The sequence below is a fragment of the Copadichromis virginalis genome, linkage group LG1 (assembly GCF_057382275.1).
Source record: "Copadichromis virginalis isolate Kocher_CV1m ecotype Utaka linkage group LG1, C_Virginalis_male_GT1.1, whole genome shotgun sequence".
Taxonomy (NCBI): Eukaryota; Metazoa; Chordata; class Actinopteri; order Cichliformes; family Cichlidae; genus Copadichromis; species Copadichromis virginalis.
The window spans coordinates 4,859,141-4,879,919 of NC_140618.1; the positions used below are offsets into that span (position 1 = coordinate 4,859,141).

The 20,779-nt window shown below is 39.4% G+C and overlaps 1 protein-coding gene across 3 annotated transcripts in view; it reads right to left on the minus strand.

Annotated features, from left to right (window-relative positions):
• LOC146718182 (protein MTSS 2-like) overlaps positions 1-20,779 on the minus strand; it is a 76,867-nt gene that overhangs the window by 35,095 nt on the left and 20,993 nt on the right. For all 3 annotated transcript variants that reach the window (XM_085432540.1, XM_085432477.1, XM_085432405.1), the window contains exon 3: positions 20,485-20,558. In XM_085432540.1, coding sequence (XP_085288666.1) covers positions 20,485-20,558 — 74 coding nt within the window. The remainder of the gene's footprint in view (positions 1-20,484; positions 20,559-20,779) is intronic.

Consider the following 20,779-nt stretch of genomic DNA (forward strand, 5'->3'; position numbering starts at 1 on the left):
CATCCGCCCATCTGTTCCCCTGACAGCAGCATCTCTTCAGTGACACAGCAACAATAAGAGGGAGAGGTGAAAGAGATAAACTCAAAGGCAGAAAGGAAGGAGGAGACAAAGATAGATGGAGACAGATTAAAGAGAGGAAGATGGGAAGAGAGTCTGCAGTAGTAGCACCGGCTGATAAAGCAGAATTATTCATGAGGCCTAGATTCTCCTCTCACCATGAAACCAAGACAGAGATTGTGCTTTCCAGACAACTAGACAGCCCTGGCCAAAACAAACCACCTCTGAGACAACAGCATCTACATTATGTTCCAGTGTAAATCCTGTGCCGCAAATCTCCAATACAGCATGCTGAAGGAATGCATTACAGCATGAAACATTATACTTAAGCAATAAACCACAAGAGGCCGTGGTTTGGAAAGATCCTGACTGAGAAGAACACTGGTGGTAACGGTGTTAAGGCTCATTAGCCTTACTGGTCAATAACATGAAGATGTGATGATGTTCTTCACTGAGTGAATGCATTTAATCCATTCACTCAGTGAAGCAGGAGTACCTCAGGGTAGCCGTTGAATGGATTTGAACCCTCAACCTTCCGATCATGGGGTCACCACTCTACCCTACTGAGCTATCCCTGCCCCATATTATTAACATAGATAATAATGTGGTGGTTTGTTGGGAACGCGTAAATATGATGAAAACCAACTATATCCACTTCACACACTCAGCTAATGTTGCACAGTATCACGACACTATAACTGCGTGTTTTTACAGCCAGTGGATCAATTTTAAATGAAGTCACAGTGGCTGTGTTTACCTGTGCTTTTTGTGTAGATCAAAGGCAGGAGCAGTTAAGGTCACAAGAATTAGAGCCAAGCACTTCAGTAGAAACAAAGAAATGTCTCACATGTTTGAAATACAGTAGTTCAGTGATTTAAGCTGTTACTTCTGCTGAGCTCCTTTGGGAACAAGTCAACAAGCCGTACAAAGATCTTGAAATGTCTTAATGACTGCTCTCCGTGTTTTTTATCTTTATGTGGCCATAAAAAACTTTAAAACACATTTAACTCTGCATACATCAAGCTGCTTTGGGTGTTTTATTTTCTGGGGTTGCTTCAAGTTTCTCTTTATTCAGTACCATTAACAGCCAAATCACAGCAAGTGCATCAAGGTGCTTTATGTGCCAGTGGTCCTTATTTTAAATACTAAATATGAAGGAATGCATTACAGCATTCCGTTACAGTTACCATTTAAAAAGGTGATCATTAGAATACAGTCTTTTCCTGTTTCATATGTTAGGCTATCCCCTCTCTATCGGGCAGGAATGCATTTCTTACTTGGAAATTCTGACACCACTTCACATTTAAAGAAGAAAGGGATGGGTGAAATCTAACAGTGTAGTGCAAACTCTGTTTGCCACCAATCAAGCTGCTCTCAGCGTCAAAAGACTCCACCTGCAACCTAAAGAAACATCTGGAAACAAGTTCTTTTTTAAAAACTAATGTTAGCCTGCTGCAACTACCTTGTTTTAGTTGTGGCAACTACCTGGGTTATGTGCAACTTCAGTATCTTTGATGTACTATTGCTATTACTGAAGGATACTTCCCTCCGAGCTAACATTGTTAGCTAGGGTTACCTGAGGTTAGTTCATAGGCTCGTAGACTTGATGGATAGTATTAACAACCTGCTAGCTGCAAATAACCATGTGCAGTTCTGAAAGTCTATGAACTAACCTCAGCTAACGCCAGCTAACAATGTTAGCTCGATGGCAAGTAGCCTTCAGTAATAGTAATAAATCACACAGCAATAGTGCAGTACACAGCAATTTATGTTGTTAAAAAGCATGACAATATAATTAGTAATCCAAAGTATTCAGAATACATTACTCAAATTGAGTAACTTAATGGAATATGTTACAAACTACATTTTGGGGCATGTATTTTGTAATCTGTGGTGGAATACATTTTAAAAGTAACCTTCCCAACACTGTTTATAGAGAAACCCAAACATTAAACACCCTCTATGAGCAACTACTTGGCAACAGTGGGAAAGAATAAAAAACCCTTTTAACAAGATAAAAATCTCTAACAGAAGCAAACTCAGGAAAGGGCAGCCATGAGCAGCTGGCGCTGTGGTGAAAGAGAAGAAAGCAGAGGGAGAAATGACAAAAGACACAATGATGGTAGAATATGAATCTGTTTACCCTTACACCAAGATTGGGATCCCATCATCTATCCAAAATTTGACCTCATCTTTTTGTTACGCCGCAGTCTGATTCAAATAAGGACACATTAGCATTTATGTGATAGGATACTACACCAACAACATGCTTGCATGGTATGATTACCTCACAACGAGAGGACCCTGGGTTTGAATCTGTTGTCTTTCTGTGTGAAATTAGCAAGTTCTCCATGTGCCTGCGTGGGTGGTCACTGGGTACTCTGGCTTCCTCCCACAAAGACATAACTAGGTTAACTGGCGATTCTAAATTGGCCATAGGTGTGAATGTGAGTGTGAATGAGTTGTCTCTATGTGTTAGCCCTGTGACAGACTGGTGACCTTTCCAGAGTGTATCCCGGCTCATGTCCGGTGACAGCTGAGATAGTTTCCAGCCCCACCGTGAAACCTGAACTGGATAAGCAGCAGAAAATCATTGAATGAGTTACTTTTATTAATTGTGTAAATAAAATGTTAATTTTAAGGATGGTATTGGTTCACTGTAGAAGGTCCTGCTCGCCACACAGAGATAGAGGTCTCTTTTTCTTCACTTCATTTCCCCCCCAGTGGTCCCCCTTGGCAAGACTGTTTAATATGGTAATGATTTTAATAAATGTGAGCACAAGACAGAGGAAAACAACTGCCAACGAGTTGAAACATAAAGTTCTTATTTATTCCTGCATATACAATCTTTGTCATTCGTATAGTGTCTCTTTGTATGTCCCTCACGATTTCCCGTCGTCACCCCCGGGATGTGCCACTCCAGTACTTTTACTGGCCCCCATATGGCCATCCTTATGAAAAAATTCTGGAGGTGCCCCTTGGGACAGCCCTTCTGTCATGTTATGACATGATTTCAATTTGTAAGACTGGATATTTAATAAGTAATTAAAGTGCCCAGCTTATGAGCATTGTTACCTGATTCAAGCTCCACGTGGTTTGGTCAAACTCAAATTACGTGTCAGATAAAGTCAAGCTCAGCCTGGAACTGCAAGTCGTGCTGTCAGTCAGAAATGTTTTGACTTGACAGAAACTGTGACACGTACATTCTAGCTTTGACCTCTGACCCACTCTGGATTTATGACATCAGTCAGAAGGTCATGACAAGGTCACTTCCTGTCAAAACACATCTTTCCACCCTAACTGCAATAGCTATGATGACGGAAGACTAAGATAGGCGATCGCTGATGAACTGATGCACAAACTCAGACATTAGCTTAGTTTCCTTATATCTGTTGACTGGTTACTTATTAATGATTTCCAACAAATGTTTTATTTCCTTTGTGTTTTACATCCGAACTTTTAATTTCCTTAATGAGCCTAGTGGAAGACTGTGTCTCCTGAGCGAAGATCTTTTATCTGTTCCTTGACGATATTTGCTGTCTAACCTCTTAAGTTATAAAATGAACAGTCTGAGAAAATAAGATCAATACCCTCTTCTAAATCTTTTTCAAGACATACTTTTTCCCCACAGAGTCTTTCCTGCCTCATTTATTTTTATAATTTTTTATTGTTTCATTTTTGTGTTTGTTTTCATTTAAATGGTTCATGGCTGATGTGTTAAACTGTAAACTGCTCATTTTTTGGTGTCTTTTTGCTATAGTAGTTTGGTTTTAAAAGTATTAATAAATACAGATTATCAAATGTTAACAAAATAAAAAAAACAGTTTTAGAAACGGTATCATGCTCAAACCGGGTGCAGTTTAATGCTGCAGCTGCTTATCAGACGCCGTCCCCAGAGACGCATCAATCAGGACCCAGATGAGTGTCAGCTGAGACGAACCCGAGCAATCAATGTTCTGCTTGAGTCTAGCTGATTTTTACAGCAGTCATTGTCCTCCCCAGTTGCACGAGATTAAGAAATCATCATGAAGCGATGGCCGCAGAGCTCCTTTTCTGTTCAAGGAATTTCTATTAACTTGGTTTTATGTCCCGAAATGAGTAAGAGCACTAATTGTCCAGTCAGCTGGGATTAACTGTTGTTGTTCTGTTTCACAGAAAAAGCAAAAAAAAAAAACAAAAACAAAAAAACTCACATGTCAACACAGTTCTGATGAATTTAGCTTATTCAGGCCTGATTAGGTAGAATTAATGCCTTATGCACTCAAATAGCCTTTACTATAATTAGCACATTCACCTTTTTCTGTATGTGATCTATAATTAAGCGCTTTCCACATGTCCTGCATCAGTCATGCTGTTGTTAATTTTGAAAAATGAAATAGGGTATGGCAGTCTGCCTGTGATAGTGGCTGACCTACTTGATTGACGAACCCCTGGCAACACAAGCAACTCTTCTGCATTACGTAGATGGAATTTATGGAATAAAAGTCACTTCTCCCATCATCAGTGGCGAAACTGTGCAAACCGTACTGATGACTGGTGGATAGGTGCCAGGAAAAATGACAAATGCAGCAGTTTCTAACATGCGACGAGATCGTGGAGGCTGTAGACAAACTGTGTAATGTAAGAGTTCAGATACAAAATGTACATGTGATTTGTACCTTTTTGGTTTTTCTTATCTAGTTGTTGAACCACGGTGGCACAGTGGTTAGCACTGTTGCCTCACAGCAAGAAGGTCCTGAGTTCAATTCCACCATCAGGCCGGGGTCTTTCTGTGTGGAGTTTGCATGTTCTCCCCGTGTTTGCGGGGGTTCTCTCCAGGTACTCCGGCTTCCTCCCACCGTCCAAAGACATGCAGCTTGTGGGGATAGGTTAATTGGATAATCCAAATTGTCACTAGGTGTGAATGTGCGAGTGAATGTGAGTGTGAATGGTTGTCTGTCCCTGGATGGATAGTTGTTGAACCATATAGAGTTTATCAACTTATACTTCAAAAAATAGTTGCCTTGGAGCATGAAATGCATACGCTGAAAAAGCTATCCATGTCACTCATCTTAAGGGCATCACAACTGCAGAAATGCAGCTACAGCTGGGGAGTAATGTACTGTGCCATAAATAAAAGTCAAAGCCAAAGTGCATCTGTGTTCAACAAAGACAGGTCACAGGTTAGAGCCAGAAGCTTAGCTTAAAAGGAATAGGAGACAGCTCATGTGTCTATGTGCATTATTGCTGCAGAAATAAAAGGTTACATTTTTCCATCTCTATATCTCAGCTCTCTGTCTTAGTCTTCCTCTAAATTTTTCAGTAATACACATTAAACCCCCTCTTTCAGAGTTCTTGCTTCCTAACATGTGGGAATACACATTCAAACAACGTGACAGGTCAAAACACAGGTTTGAATGTGCAGAAGCAAGTAAACAAAATAATAGGCGATTTCTGTGTAGTCCAGCTGCACATTAATTCCCTTCTATCAAAGAAATATATTAACATGCATCACCTGAAACTGCAGTTTCTTTTATCTGTTTCCATCCCTGCCATTTGATCTCCTTTCTATGCGAAAAAAAAATGTCAAATATGAAGCATAATTAAGTTCCATTAACTGACCCTGAGAACTTGAAAAACTGACCTGAGTTCAGAACAGCCTGCAAGAAAGCAACCCTGCTCCAGGATTAGACACTACTTGGCAAAGAACCTTAGCATCAAAGAGCTCACTTCATGATCACAGAGGAAGTCCAACTTCCTTACTCAACAAACAGACATGCACAAATGTATACAGTAATTCGCAGCCCACAACCTTGGACCCAATAAAATGCAGGGCACAGTAGACCAGTGTACTGGTGCAATGGTTTAGAGAGGAGTCAGCTGGGCCTGGGAAAGCATGCACATTCTCTGGCTTTGATTACAGAGGCTTTAAATCTCTCTTACACACATATCCACAAGGACACACATGAGCATACGAACTAAAATACAGATACACACTCGCTCCCCAGAGACAAAGACAGGGTTGAACTAAAGGCCTCCAGACAGGGTATAGGCCTTTTTTACACAGAAATGGGGGGATGCTGCCAAAGGACAGTTTCTGATGCTAAAAATACCAACAGAGAAAGGGAAACTGGCCAAGTTAGCTAGCTTGAACCTACATTACACAATAATCAGTGGAAAAAAATGCAACGAGAAAAGAAGAAGAAAATGCAACTTAAAAGGCTTTCTGCTGTCTCTACCAATCAGTAAGAAGAGAAAAGCAAAGTTCAAAGTAATACAGGCTTTAAGCATACCCTCCATGACCTTCCTTCTAGCATCTGAACTGCTCCATGGGTTCCTTCTTCTCACAGATGTAGAAAAATTTAATATTTTTTCAGAAGTGAAATATCACTGAAGATGTGAATAAGCTTGGTGCTTTTTTAGCTAGTGTGCTAGAATGCTTTAGCTATTATTCTGTATTTGAATAAACAGTATGCAGTACATGTGATGGCGACCTCTCCAGGGTGGACCCCGCCTCTTGATTAAAAGCTGGGCAAGCTGCAACCCTAAAATGAATAAGAAGCTAAGCAAATGGATGGATGAAGTTGAATATTGAGACTGCACTTCGACACTCGATTCACTTTTCAGACCAACACAGCAAAAAGACGAAGGAAGCAAAGTGACTGCGTGTGCCTTTCACCTTTGAGTTAAGTTGCACATTATTAGATTTGATACATTCCTAAATGGAGTGAGGTTAAACAGCAAAAAAGCCTGATAAATTATTCAGAGGGAAAAAAAATAATCATCAAGTCTTCTGCTGATTTTCTCTTTGATATCCGTCTAAACAATTTCCATAAAAACAAGTTGTTTGATTAGGCACATGTCCGCACTTTTCAGTACACTTCTTTATTGCGGCAGTTGACATACACATGCGGGTGCAGCTTTTCGGCTACAGCCTACACACATCATCAACAACAACAGGACCTGATTCATTCTGGTTTAAGCCGCCGAGGCATGAATGGGGATGCCGTTTAGGTGCGTCCGCCTACCCGACGGCCGCGCCACAGACCACGCCCCACCACAGCTCTGCAGTCAAAAACAGGCTCACTGCAGCCACTAAGAGTAATTAGTATTAAACTCTCAATAAATATATATTTTTCACCTCTGTTCACAAGTTTCTGGATTTCTTTTTTTTTTTTAAATAAAACTAAGACTGAAATGTATTTTTCCAATGTTCACATTCTGTTTAACTTGTTGCTTTTTTGAAGAAGTGGTGCAGACTAATGAAGCAGTCTAGTGACAAAAGTTACAAATAGTTGTTTGAAATGAAAGTTGTTTGTTTAAAACAAAAACTACTGAAGGATTGATTGTGAATGAGTTTATGATCTAAATAAAGCTGCAGCTAGGCCTTTCTGTCATTGTTTTGTTTAGATGGGGCGTGAAAATATTTCTTCCCGCCATGTGGGGAACGATGTAAAGAGTTTGAGAAACACTGGATTAGGCACTTTATTTCAGCACAGTGCCAAATGATGTAGTCTTGCTCTGGTGTTAATTAATCCTTTCTGTATATAGAGTACTAATATATAAAATATAACAATTAAGCTAATAATTAAGCATTATTTATTTGTATGATAAGTTCATTTACATCCTTGACTACACATAATGCACGTATGTAACTCTTTAAATAACTTATGTAGAAAAATAAGAATGTCCTCAACATTAAGTCAGCATTAATAAAAACTTGGCATACAGAAAAATACTATAAATCAGGTCTGTGGTCGGGTTTATTCAAACAGCCATCCCACTCGGTTATACACAAAACCTTGGATCCCTTCCACCTACAAGGTTGATGACCTCACTGGAAACCATCCTGTCCCTTGTCAGGGAAAAACAGAACATAATCACGCAGTAGCACTGCTGTTTCACATTCACTTTACTCGAATACAGAAACATGACACCTAATTAGGATCAATAAAAAGGAAAATCAATGGAAAGTACATTTGTGCATCTTAACAACCTGATATTGATCTGATATCTTTTACTGTTACCGTAAATGTTCAAACCTGAGTTTCAGTTTAGGTGGAGTATCAATCCTACAGCACATGGTTTTCACAAGGAAAACTCTGAATCCAGATCAGAACACCTCACCCACTGGTAAGAACAGTTTAAACAAAGCTGTTGTCTGATGCCAGAGTAGGCGGAGGTGCTTCCCTCAGCACCGGCTGTTGAGTGGCTGGTTTTCTAAGCTGTCTGCAGTTCCTAACCTCTTGAGGCTACATGACACATGATCTTAAAGTGCTCTCACTGCTCTGGCAAATACTTAGAAAGCCACTCAGTATTGGGTTCAAGGGAAAGCTTATCTCCGTTACAAATTCACCCTGTTGCTGTCTGTGCATATGTGCATTCTCCTGTATCATGCATTGAAATGGCCAGCTGAACATTTCTGTGGCCACTGCTCTTCAAACTTCTCACAACGCATTTACAAAAGTTCAAAAAGGAGCACACACAAAGAACAGAGGGTTAACACTACAGTGCTCTCCACATACTTGAAGTCACTGTCAAGTATTCTAATCCATACATTGTTAAAATAGCATTTGACTGAGTCATGGGATCCAGTCCAGAGTTATGTTTTTTCCCTTATAATAACAGAAATTTGTTGCCAGTGGGGTGAGCTAATCTGCCTTTCTGTCTTTTACAATTTTAACACAGAAAATTTCCAAAAATGGCCCTGAAACAAGGGACTGCACTCTATATTTATCTCAGTGACGTGATGTATTTTTAAAGGAACATTTTAACATTTTTGAAAACAAACTGGCCGTAATAAAGTTGATGCCACTCTGATATTGCTACAGTATATATATATATATATATATATGGTCTAAAGTCACTAAATGAAACAATAAAATGTGTTATTCCCAAGAATAATGCACATATTTTAGTAATCTGGTGAATTACAAAAAACTGGGATAAACCAGAACTTCTACATGTTAAATACTGCAATCTGTTGTTACATGTTCTTTACAAGAGATGCTTTATGGAGTGCAAGAAATTTTCCTTCCAAATAAGGTCAGGAGGTCAAATCTGGAAGTTGTGCAAGACCAACATCCTTCAAGGCTACTTGCTGGTACTCTTAAATAAATCATATTTTCTTTTAGCGTCAGTGTTTGTGTTTGTGCCATTTTGGCTGCTTTCTCTTAAAACACATTTTTAGATAAACTCACAAATTTTCCACAAAACTGCTCAGTGTGGTTTCCTGGCATGTTGCACGCCGAGGACACACAGGGCTTACAACAGGGAGAAGTGCTTAGAGTTAATTGGTATGCAGTGAACACATTCTCTCACAAAACAAAAAAATTACACGTGAATATAAAGGTTGCTGTGCAGTTGTGTGGCAACTGCCTATAATTGCATATTAACTGTTGTTATCATTATAAATGTTTGGCAAACTTTTGATTAATTCTTGACTTTGTCCCTGAAAAACCAAAACACATGTGAAGAGGAACATAAAAATCATTTATTATTTTATGCTTTTCTATGCATTGGGTTTCATAACATCAGATAGTAGTTTTCCATTATGTAAAGCAAAAGTTAAAGGATAAAGTGTGTTATATTTACATGCCATGAAATGTCCTTTGAAGCTAATTAAATTGCCTCAAAGGACAGGATCTAAGATATGGTTATAATTTATGAATAATAAATGCACATATGACACCGTGGAATCACCAGTCAGAGCTATGCCATCACAACCAGAGTTAGGCTTGTCTCTGCTGAGTCATGCACTGCAGTGATCTAAATATAGCATTGTGGGTAATGTAGTCTGAGCATCATGTATGCACGTCTGCTGTTCTGCACATTATTGATCCCTCAAGGAGCAAAATAATGTATAGAACTGGCTCTGAGAACATGAGACAAACAAAAGAATGATGGTCCATGACTGTCACAGTAAGTGGGAGTGAGTGATGGCATGTTATACATGGAGCCTCGAGCCATAACTCCTTCATATTATTTTCTTTTTCTACTTTTATTGTTCTTTTTTAATACATTTGCTCATAAAATAAAAAGAAAACATGCAGAAGAATAAGGGGTTCGATTTTTCCCCAAAAGATAACACACTGGCATCTGTGTGCCACTGTTGCCATGGCAACACAATCATTGGGCTAGCTGCAGACCTGAGAGAGAGAGGGGATGAAGGGGATGCAAAAAATATGAATGGGAGAGGAGTCGGCGTAGATATCCCTGCATCTGTACAGGTACTGCGTCCATTATGAGGGAACATTATGGCACGAGATGTTACTCACATGACAAATAAAATAATGTAAAGAAAAGCAGATTCATTGAACAGAAATAAAATCAATTGAATTGTTTAACTGTACTAAAGTATTTAATGTTGAATACAGATTTCATTACTACTCAAAAGTCAAGCCAGTTTCTCAATTTGAAATTTGCTAGTTGCAGAAGGTATGGTGTGAAATTGCAGGTGTGCAAGTGAAAAGAATTGAAGCAGCACTGACAGCAGTCCAGACGTTTGCAGGAAGTATGGAGACGCAAAGCTGGTCTAGGTTTGTATTTTATGTCCCAGAAAATCACAATTTTATTGGTAACTCTTGTAGTGAAAGATAGAACGATTGCTGCATGTTTAACATTCCACAGATATAAAGTCCTTCCTCCTAACATTACAGAACACAAAGAAGTTGTTCAGCATGTAATACATATTGCACAGCAACATTCACTTTGTATCAGACTATGAGTGATGCTAAAATCAGGGAGAATCCCTTTAAGATCATAACAGGTCGAGATTGGACATGTAATTCTGATCATTACATTAGGGTTTATAGAAAGAAAGCCATCTGAGTGTGTGTGTGTGTGTGTGTGTGTGTGTGTGTGTGTGTGTGTGTGTGTGTGTGTGTGTGAGAGAGTGTGTGCGCGCGCGCATGCAGCTGAGCCAGCACCAGCCACACCAGTTATCACGCCTGGCTGATGGTCGTTAATGCTGAGGATTAACACCTAACTCTCACATAGCTGTCAGCAAACACATGTACACACCATTATACTAGCTTTTCTCTAACTGCTGCAAGAGTTGCATCAGTATTTTGAGAAACTTAGTAAAAAAGTTATTAAATGCTAAAAGTGAAAATAGAAGCATGTAAATGTAAAAGAAAACCTTGTGCTTCAAATTGTTCCTGACAAAACTCCTAAAACACAAAGATACATAAGCACACTCACACTGCTCCTCCGCCCAGCCTCTTTACTGATTAAACAGGATTGGCCCCTGGAGCAGTGAGACTCACTGAGCTCAGCTTCCCATGCTTACTGAGCGAGGACATTGCATGTGTGTCTCAGTGTGTGTGTGTGTGTTTGTGTGTCCAATAGAGCATGTCCTGTGTTGTTGACCTCTGGGACAATACTGCACTGTGACATGAGGAAATGTCCACAGAGAGCTGCCAGAGACAGACAGAGCGATGGAGGGAAGGAAAAGGCCAATCGAGGAACAGGAATTGTGAGAAACACAAAAATTTGATAGGAGAAACATGTTGTGAAGAAAGAGATGGCAAAGGGGGGAAAAAGAGAAAACGTGAGGAGGAACGCAATATTTGGATTAAGTGAGGAGGGAGAGAAGAGCGATGGAGGGGCTGCAGGGAGGGAAATAGATTCACAGTGGCCGAGGCTTAATTAAAAACAATAATGTTGTTTTGTTGCCCTCCACAACAACAGACCCCTCAGCCATGGCCTACTTAGAGAGAGGGGGAGGGGAGGGTAAGAAAGAAAGAAAGCAAGAAAGAAAACAAGAAAGAAAGAAATTATCATTACAACATCTCGGTGTAGTTAGGCACAGAATTAGACACTTATTTGGATGTATGAACTGACCCTCAATCTAGCAAACGGCTTACCCTACCTACAACCAAAATTTGTTCTGTTCAGCATTTCATATTATACAACATTAACAAACCTACAGTAAGATCAGGGCTGACATAGCATGTTACAAAATAACAATGTAAAAGCGAATCATTGAATTCTAAAAAAACACATAGGTTTGGTGACGTTGTGTCATAGCTTTTTTTTTTTTCTTTTTTTTTGAGACCATAAATCAAAGGTATCAAACTATCTCCATGTGGTAATCTCACAAATTTGTCAAATACAAAATACACATTAGCATAACACGTGAGGATTATCCTCGTAAGCAAAGGAAAACAAGACAAATTTAAAGTTGTGCTTTTAGATAAGTACGCTTTTGCACAGTTTGCGTACACTAAACAGAAAGTGTATTAGCTAAATGTTACCTTTATGCTAGTTAGACGCCCGCTTAGTTTTGTGTTTGTGCGTGTGTAAAAACTCGTGTCTTTAGAAACTCCAGGTATTGCAGTTATTTCTCTGTACCTTCCTCCTTTTATTCCTTACTCGCCGTGCCTTCATGAAGAAGCTACATGCTGCCTTTTACACAGTAATACTTTAAATCCCAGCAATGGCACTAATTTATCCTAATTTAGCCAAACTTAAATTGCACCTAGCTTTTATGTCACACCGTTTTTAAGTACCACTCTGGGGTTTAGGTAAGGACAAGAGCTGACTTAACCTGATGCTAACCTGGTTATGTATAGGACAAAATCTCGCTTCAAACATTTTGGTTGCATGATGAACTCTTCCAGCTCCAGTGCGTCTCCAGTTGACCGTGAATGGCATGCTGTCTGTGAAAGGCAATTAAACCATCTTTCTCAGATTTCTCCTCTCCTCTTGGCAACAACATGGCTATTTTTTCTCTGCCACCACGTCCCTCTTTTTCTCACACACTCACTCTCTCGCTTGCTTTCTCCCTCCTTGTTGCCTGGCAACCAAGCTCATAAATGTGATCCCACTTGTCTGCGATTGGCTCAAGAGAGAGGGTAGATCCACGTTAGAGTCAGAGACAGAAAATGGGTAGACACGAATGCATCACGCACCAGAGTTATAAATGTAAAAATATCGAGCAACTGAAATGAAAAATCAAAAGTATCTGGAGCGCAGAGTACAACTAACATACTCTTTCCACTGTGTATGTCTGTGTGCTCATGACTGGTATAATATACATATGTTTACACTCATGCCCAGGAGCTAATATATATGCATGTCAGAACTGCATATGTAGAGGTAAAAGTGTGTGTGTGTGTGTGTGTGTGTGTGTGTGTGTGTGTGTGTGAGGAGAGGATTTATCTCTGTGCACTTGTATTAAACAGCAGGTGGTCCTTGGAGGAGGTGCCATGCTCCAAGCTGAATAAGGGAAAACGCTCTTGCTGAGTTGCATGTGTGCGTTTGAGTAGCTGTATTAACTTAAGTGGCCCCACATCTGCAGGTTACGTCTCCCCCCCACACACAGGGAGTGTCACTGACGCCAGCATGGAGAACCCTGCCAGCTAGAATGTGCTGAATACTTTTACTAAGAGATTAATAAAAAAATATTAACCCCCGCAATAAAACCATCACCACCACCACACACACCCACAGACATAAACACTGTTCCTTTATTATGCAGCACATAGTTTTTCATTCATAGCGCTTCTGCAATAAAATGTCTCAGTAGGCCAGTTTCTTACATATGAATCTCCACCCCCTCACACATGAATGACTCTTTAGACAGTCAGCTCAGTAAATCCCATCAGGAGAGTAAAGAACAAAAAACGTAAATAGTCAACTTAAAACAACAAATTGACTCCATATCAGTAAAAGTTACTCATTAGCAGATGAAATGCCTGATTAATTACTGTGGTAACATCGCATCTGCATGTAAATTATTGTTAAGATATCCTCACGTAATGTTTACATTTTAGCTGCATTGGTGCCAAAGGAAACAATATGATATGATTTTTACCTGCCCATCTCCAGCAGCCTACTTTACAAACGAGCACCACTGAATAGTTAGACATTGTGTGTAAAGGGTGTTGGAGAAAGTCGTCATCTTTAATTGCTGAATGGCAACATGTTGCCATATTTAAGAATAACAGAAGTTATATCATGTATGTATTTATATGAAATATATACACAATAATGATTATAGTAAAAGATAAGATTTTGCACGAGTACAATAAAGACTGTGAGGGTGATGGAGTCCAGGATTCAGAGCTCAAAGATGGCAGCCGTGTAACACAATGTAAAACTGTTCTCTTGCACTCGCCAGCAGGCTCTGATATTGTTTTGGTGCCACTCTGGCACTTTGTGGCCTGTGCCCAGCACGTGATGCGCACGTACATAAAACCAGTGCTGGGTAAAGCTGAAGTTCAGCCACTGTCTTAGCTGAGCTTGGTCATATTTATAATGACAGCACAGGCCTGTCACTGAAGACCGCCTCACATTTCTCCAGAGCAGCCCTCTGTCCATTCTCTGCCTTTATTGCTTTCTATACTCGACTCTCTCAAGCATGGACCTCTGTGTTTTCATGCAGTGATAACTCCATTGCTCTGAGGTCAGAACAATCCTTTACTGTTTCTATCATTTCCTTAACCAATTATCTTTCATCTCTTCACACTGCATCACTGTGCTTTGAATCTAAGATTCTTTATTTGCAGCACATGCATTCTTCTTCTTTTTGTCTCCTTTTAAATGTGCTGTGTGTAGCACTTTTTAAGCACCAATAAACCCTGCTCCAATTAAAAACCTTACCTTGTTAAAATTACTGTAAACATGTAAGACCACAGCCAGGATAATTGGCAGCCTCCATGTCATATTGTTGGTATATAGTGCTAGTCTTTCTGAAAATCAAGGCCACATTTCCCATAAACTTCATTACTTCCTGACCTCCAGCTCACTTCCTCTGGATTTACTGACACAGATAAACACATTAGAAATTAGTTTTCCAGCATGTTTTCTCTCCTCTCGACCATCTGCAGTTGTGATAAACCTGACTTTTGTTTCTCCTTTCGTATTTATTTTAGAAAATCATGAAACTATAAAGTTCCAGTGTAATGCCACTGTATGCATTCAATCCACACTGGATGATGTTTTACACCAACTGAGAGCCAACACATGCAACCGAGGTTCTTCTGTTTCCATCTAGTTTACAGTGCTTAGGTTTGTCTGATGACTTTAGTCACTGAACAGCGATATAATAGACATCAAAGTGCACAAACTTCAGGAGAACCGTAAGCTTATTTGGATTTTCTCGGTGTGTTTGTATTCCCAGAACACAAGTTGATGATATCAGGACATTGTTTGAAGGTGTCCTTTCTCACACTCCATTAACCATGTTCTCACTTTTGGAATAATTCTATGTGGTTTAGGCGAGGGTATCACCCGAGTGCTGGATGGATATGCAGGAGGTAGGACACATGCTACTGCTCAATAAAAACACAATGAAAATTGCTGTTTGCACACACTGTTGTTCATATTCTATATAAAGAGTGCAAAACTTTTTGCGTTCTGTGGGCATATTGTATTTCTAAATCCAATCATATATATTCTAAATCACAATCTCTTCATTTATCCACCAACTGCAACTGTACAAGTCGGAAGAATAACAGAGAAATTTGGCTCTTGGCATATGCATGATTGTGTGCACACAAGTGTTGGTGTGCATTAAAAAGATTTATGATATTCATTACGTATCTGGGTGCAGGCAGGGAGCCTGGCAATAGAACCACCAGGCATTCTGTACCATCAGATCATCATCTTCCTCTCTTTTTCCCTTTCTCTCTCTGTCACACACACACACACACACACACACACACACAGGGCACTTTATTGCTGCACACAGTGCCAAATATGCATAGTGAGAGTCCTGGGACTGACCCAGGTTTTACTGCTGTGATTGCAGAGAGAGGACAGATATGAGGGAGGGTGTGTGTGGATACAGATGCCTCAGCATCATTAACATCATCATCTTCATCATCATCAATATTGCATGAATAAAACACATGAGTAAAACAACAAATCTCATACATGATGACAAGTCACAAAAGGCTTTTTTGGGACTTACGATTATCATGACATCCTGTCTCATTTACAGCCACCTCTGTCAGGAAATGAAAGAGGTGGCTGTAATGGCTGTAATAAACGCTATGGAACAAAATATTAAGTTTGCCACACATGATATAAATAGAATATTCCAGCCACAGCCCAGATCTCTTCAAGAACAACAGGTTAAATAAAATAAACAAATATATAATACAAATATTCTACAAGTCGTCAAATTCTCATGTCATGCTGCAAAAAGAAACATGAAATATTATCGCTGTATTTGCATCTTTATATGAGGGTGGTGACAGAAGTGGGCAGATATTATCAGTAAAAGAATTCAAACAAACGGGTGTGAATCTGCATATCAACAATTTTATACAGATTTTATTGACAGTAGAAACTGTTACTGTAGATAATTTCCATCATCTGAAAAATATCTTTATATATTTTCCAGCATTAAAACTTTGAGCCCATGTTACCCACTCAGTTTTGAGTTTGCCAGTGAACTAAGAAAAAAAACTACAAAAGCCCACTCTGTAACTTAAACAAAAGCCAAAACAACAAAAGGAATAGGTTTTGCTGGGAAAACCTTCAGTTAATCTCTTTGTATAAACACACACACAAACACACTCGCATGTAAAACACAGTTTTCCCTCAGGGGCGCTGCGGAAAGTGAATGTTTGGGCCATAAGACAGGGGTGGAGAGCACATCTGAAAGTGCACTCCCATTCATCCCACACCAGGGAATTCACAAATAATTGTTCACTTCCTACTGCTGGATTTCACCCACTTGTTAAATGTCTTTCACACACACACACACACACACACACACACACACACACACACACACACACACACACACACACACACACACACAATGACAAAAACTAAGAAAACTGTTTATCTTACCTAATGTGGCCACTTTTAATTTTGTTAGGAGAAAATAATGAATATAGATGACCCCAGGAGAAAACATAGATCGAGACTGAAAAATTCATTACCTGGCGTTTGTGACTTTTCCCACTTACATATAAAAATAGAGCGTGGCTTTGTTTTAAAGCCACCCTGTTAGCATTTACAGATGCACACATTTCTGTGTTAGTCTTCCTCTCCAAATCCTCATCTAACCCCTAATAAGAAAGAAAATATAGACTATCTACCAAAACACATACTTTTTAGTTATTTGTGTTTATCAGGTATTAACAGCAGACTGTGTCCAGACATATTATTTACTCATAGAGGTTTCAGCTAGATGCTAGTGTGAGCAGACTCTGTAGCACACAGATATCAGATAGCTGATAGCTATCCCCTTCTAGTGTTAGCATGCTAACATTAGCTATACACACTGAACGCAAACGATAGTGGACACTTTTGTGACCAGGCTAAATCACAGAGAGTGAACTCTTTGTATTTTACCAATCAGCAGGTCAAACAAATAGTGAAAGACGTGATTTTGGTCAGTTTGATCACCTTGACCGAACTTGATTTTCAACATAAAAAATGTAAAATTAAATAAAAAGTATATAAAAATATCCTCTAATAACACTAGAAATGACTTGTCTGTAAAGGGTTAATCTTGAGAGAAACATACATCAAATATCATGTCAGTACAAATAATAAAATACTTTTGAATAATACATGTCAGCTTCATTAGTTAGATAAGTTGGGGATCCTTCTCTGAGGGGCATGTACAGCAGCGGTGAAGGGTTTGGGGACATTTTGAAACGTCCCTGTTTTTGGAAGAAAGATGAGAATAAATTGATCATTAATCAGAAATCTTTTATGAGGGACTGCGTAGAAAAATGTACAGAGTTGTGTGTTTCAGCGGCACAACGTGTTCCCTGATGGAATATTTAAAGGCTAATTCATCATTAGAAAACTTTTTAAATCGTGCTGACTCAGCAGAAAACCCTTTTGTTAATTAAATAAGGCTGCTGAGTCTCTGAAACATCAGCCTTCAACTACAGGCAGAAACGGCCAGTGAACAACTGTGTGTACAACTCCAGTCACAGAAAAATCAAAAGTAAATTTGATCTGAATAGAAAAAAACCCAGGAACAAATCTTGAGAGTTCCTGGTTTGACATCTCACAAGTCCTCAACTGGAGGCTTCATTAAGCTGTAAATGTAACAGCCGCATTGTGCTGGTCTGGGTAGGGAGTCCTGCACGCTGTCGCATGAAAATTTCAACTTGTTTTCGAAATGAACTGCCACATAAGGCTTTTCTTTCTTCTGTTTCTAAGAACTAAAATAGTTCACGGCAAGTTTCACAAGATGGTGAACGATAACATGAATCATTAGCTGTCAAGACTTTGAGAAATATTCCATGAATAATAGGAGCCTGTTTTTTTTTCACTTGATAACATTTTGCAGCGTTTCAGTTCACTTAAAATTTGTTTGACAGCCGTAATGAAAACATTCCCAATCCAGCCTTCCAAATGGGACTGTCAGTACTAGAGCAGAGCACAGGATCATCAGTACCCTTTGGGCTTGATTCATACACACTGTAATAAGTAGCACATTGATATAGCAAGTGGCAGGGAGACAGAGAGCATCATTATTGGTGCCGTCTCCTGCCTGCATCCATTTAACAAATCTATTATAGAACATCACACACTGAGAAAGAGACGCATCTGTATCGCAGTCTGACAAATGGACTCTAACAGGAATGACTCATCAGTATAGAAAGTAGAAAGAGCCTCTGATGAACAGTCTGGATCTTTGTGACAGGACCATTTATGTTATATTTCAGCGCGTGTGTGTGTGTGTGTGTGTGTGTGTGTGTGTGTGTGTGTGGCACATATAATGAGCTGACAAAGCATGGTGACTTCCTGTCTGGCCTGTAAAAGCAGCATGATCTTCCTGTATCCTCTGCTATAGGAGCCCACCTGGGGCTGCAGACACACACCACATACACTGTCTGGCAGCTGCACCTAATAAGCTACATGGATGGAGAAATTCCCTGTATTACGGTCTCGGTCGTCTTCCTCACTTTCCTCAGTGGTACCGTACTATTCACGTGGTTGCCGGTGGGCGATGAATGTTTGTCTGACCTTCTTAGCTCTCATCCCACACTCTCTTAAAACTTGTGCCAAGCTTTAAGCCTACGCACAGAATATCAAGTGTGTCAAGAGTGTCAAGCCAAACACACAAGAAAACAATCCATAGCCCATAAGTCTATAAACTCAGTTGAATTTTTGGCTGAGTACCATGCAGGAAAAAAAACAATGTAACAACATTAATCATGGGCATTTTAGGAATTTAAGATGTGAATCAACTTGCTAGAAAGCAACCAAACAGCTGTTTAAAGTTACAATTGTTTGGCACATTACCCACAGGTTTTACCGGCTGTGTATAATGTGCACATTTTTTGTAAGCTCTTCTTAGGAAACATGATCCATGGAATTGTAGCAAAAATGACAATTAGACAAAGTTTAAAGTGCAGTAGTCGCATTGCACACAATTCAAGCTGTTTATTTGCTACATAAAGTGAGAACTTCACTATCATTCTGCACCTCTGTCAGCAACAATCACCCAGTGAGCTTTACAAGCATTTCTCACCCTAAAATACATTTTTTTGCTACACCTTCCAAAATCATTGGGTACAAAAACAATCTGAGGCTATACTTCTGGAGCTACTTCCTACTTCACACTGAGCTTACTGTTGTGTCATTCATGAATTATGAAGATTTCACACCTATTACATGACCGACTTGATTCATTTGACGCAAAAACAACTTATCACTTTCATTTATAGATATGAGTTTTAGTCATTTTGGTCTGTTTTTCTGCACCCTGCATTTGGCATTACTCACACTTTACTCACTCACCAATCAGCATTAACATGTTGGTTTACTGATGCTGACGCTTGATGCTGGCTTTTATGTGTATTCACCATGACCAATATGAAAATACGGAAAAAATCTTAGTTATTCCTCCGGTACAGTAGTTGGAGTACTGGGGACTGTAACTATTCTGCAGGTTGCTGATGTTCAAACATTACCTCTGTGAGAACTTTCTCAATAACTCAAAAACTCTTACAGTACTTTGACAAGAAAGAATGAAGGACTATTTTTGTGTGTCTCAAAAAGACTCCATGGAATAAAAATAATAACCAATACTTTCCATTTCTTTTCTTTCCCAGCAATAAAATCCTGATGCACGTATTTTTTGTCCCCTGTTGCCTCAGTGTTTAAAAGGTGTTTCCCATTGCATTGGGATGCCTGATAAAATGCATCCTGCTACAAAAATAGATTTGATTGACCTCTCTGAGGTACTTCCATCATGTTTTTGTCTCTGTAAACAGCAGTAAACTTGTTTTGAAGTTTGGGACAAAGTTTACCTCGAGGACACTGGAAACACTTTCATGAGTAAGATGGCTCTTTAGAAGGCTGGTTGATAATATCTCAACAACATAATAATACTCTTGATAGTTCTGCAATGTGGAGGGCATTTCAGAAAAGCAACAACAGAAGACACAGAGCCTACAGTTCTCTAAGCAAGTCGCTGTTTCTTTCTTACAAACCCGCAGACACACGTTGTTATCCTACCTCTGGTGTTGGTAGCCATGTCTGCCACCTTCTGAAAGGCATCAAGGAAGGCCACAGCAGCCAACACAGTGGTTCTATGGACAGAAAAAAAGCATTTTGACAAAACTTCAGCCTGACTTCACATGATATTAGGATATTATGGTATTATGGAATTTATACATAGACTATATTTAAAACTGTATATAAAAATGGAGCTGTACCAACAATACCTGCTGCTGTGTCAGTTTTAAAGCCTTAACTTCCTCAACTCATTTTAAGTGAGGTTTGGATTTAAGTGAAAAGGGTACAAGATTTC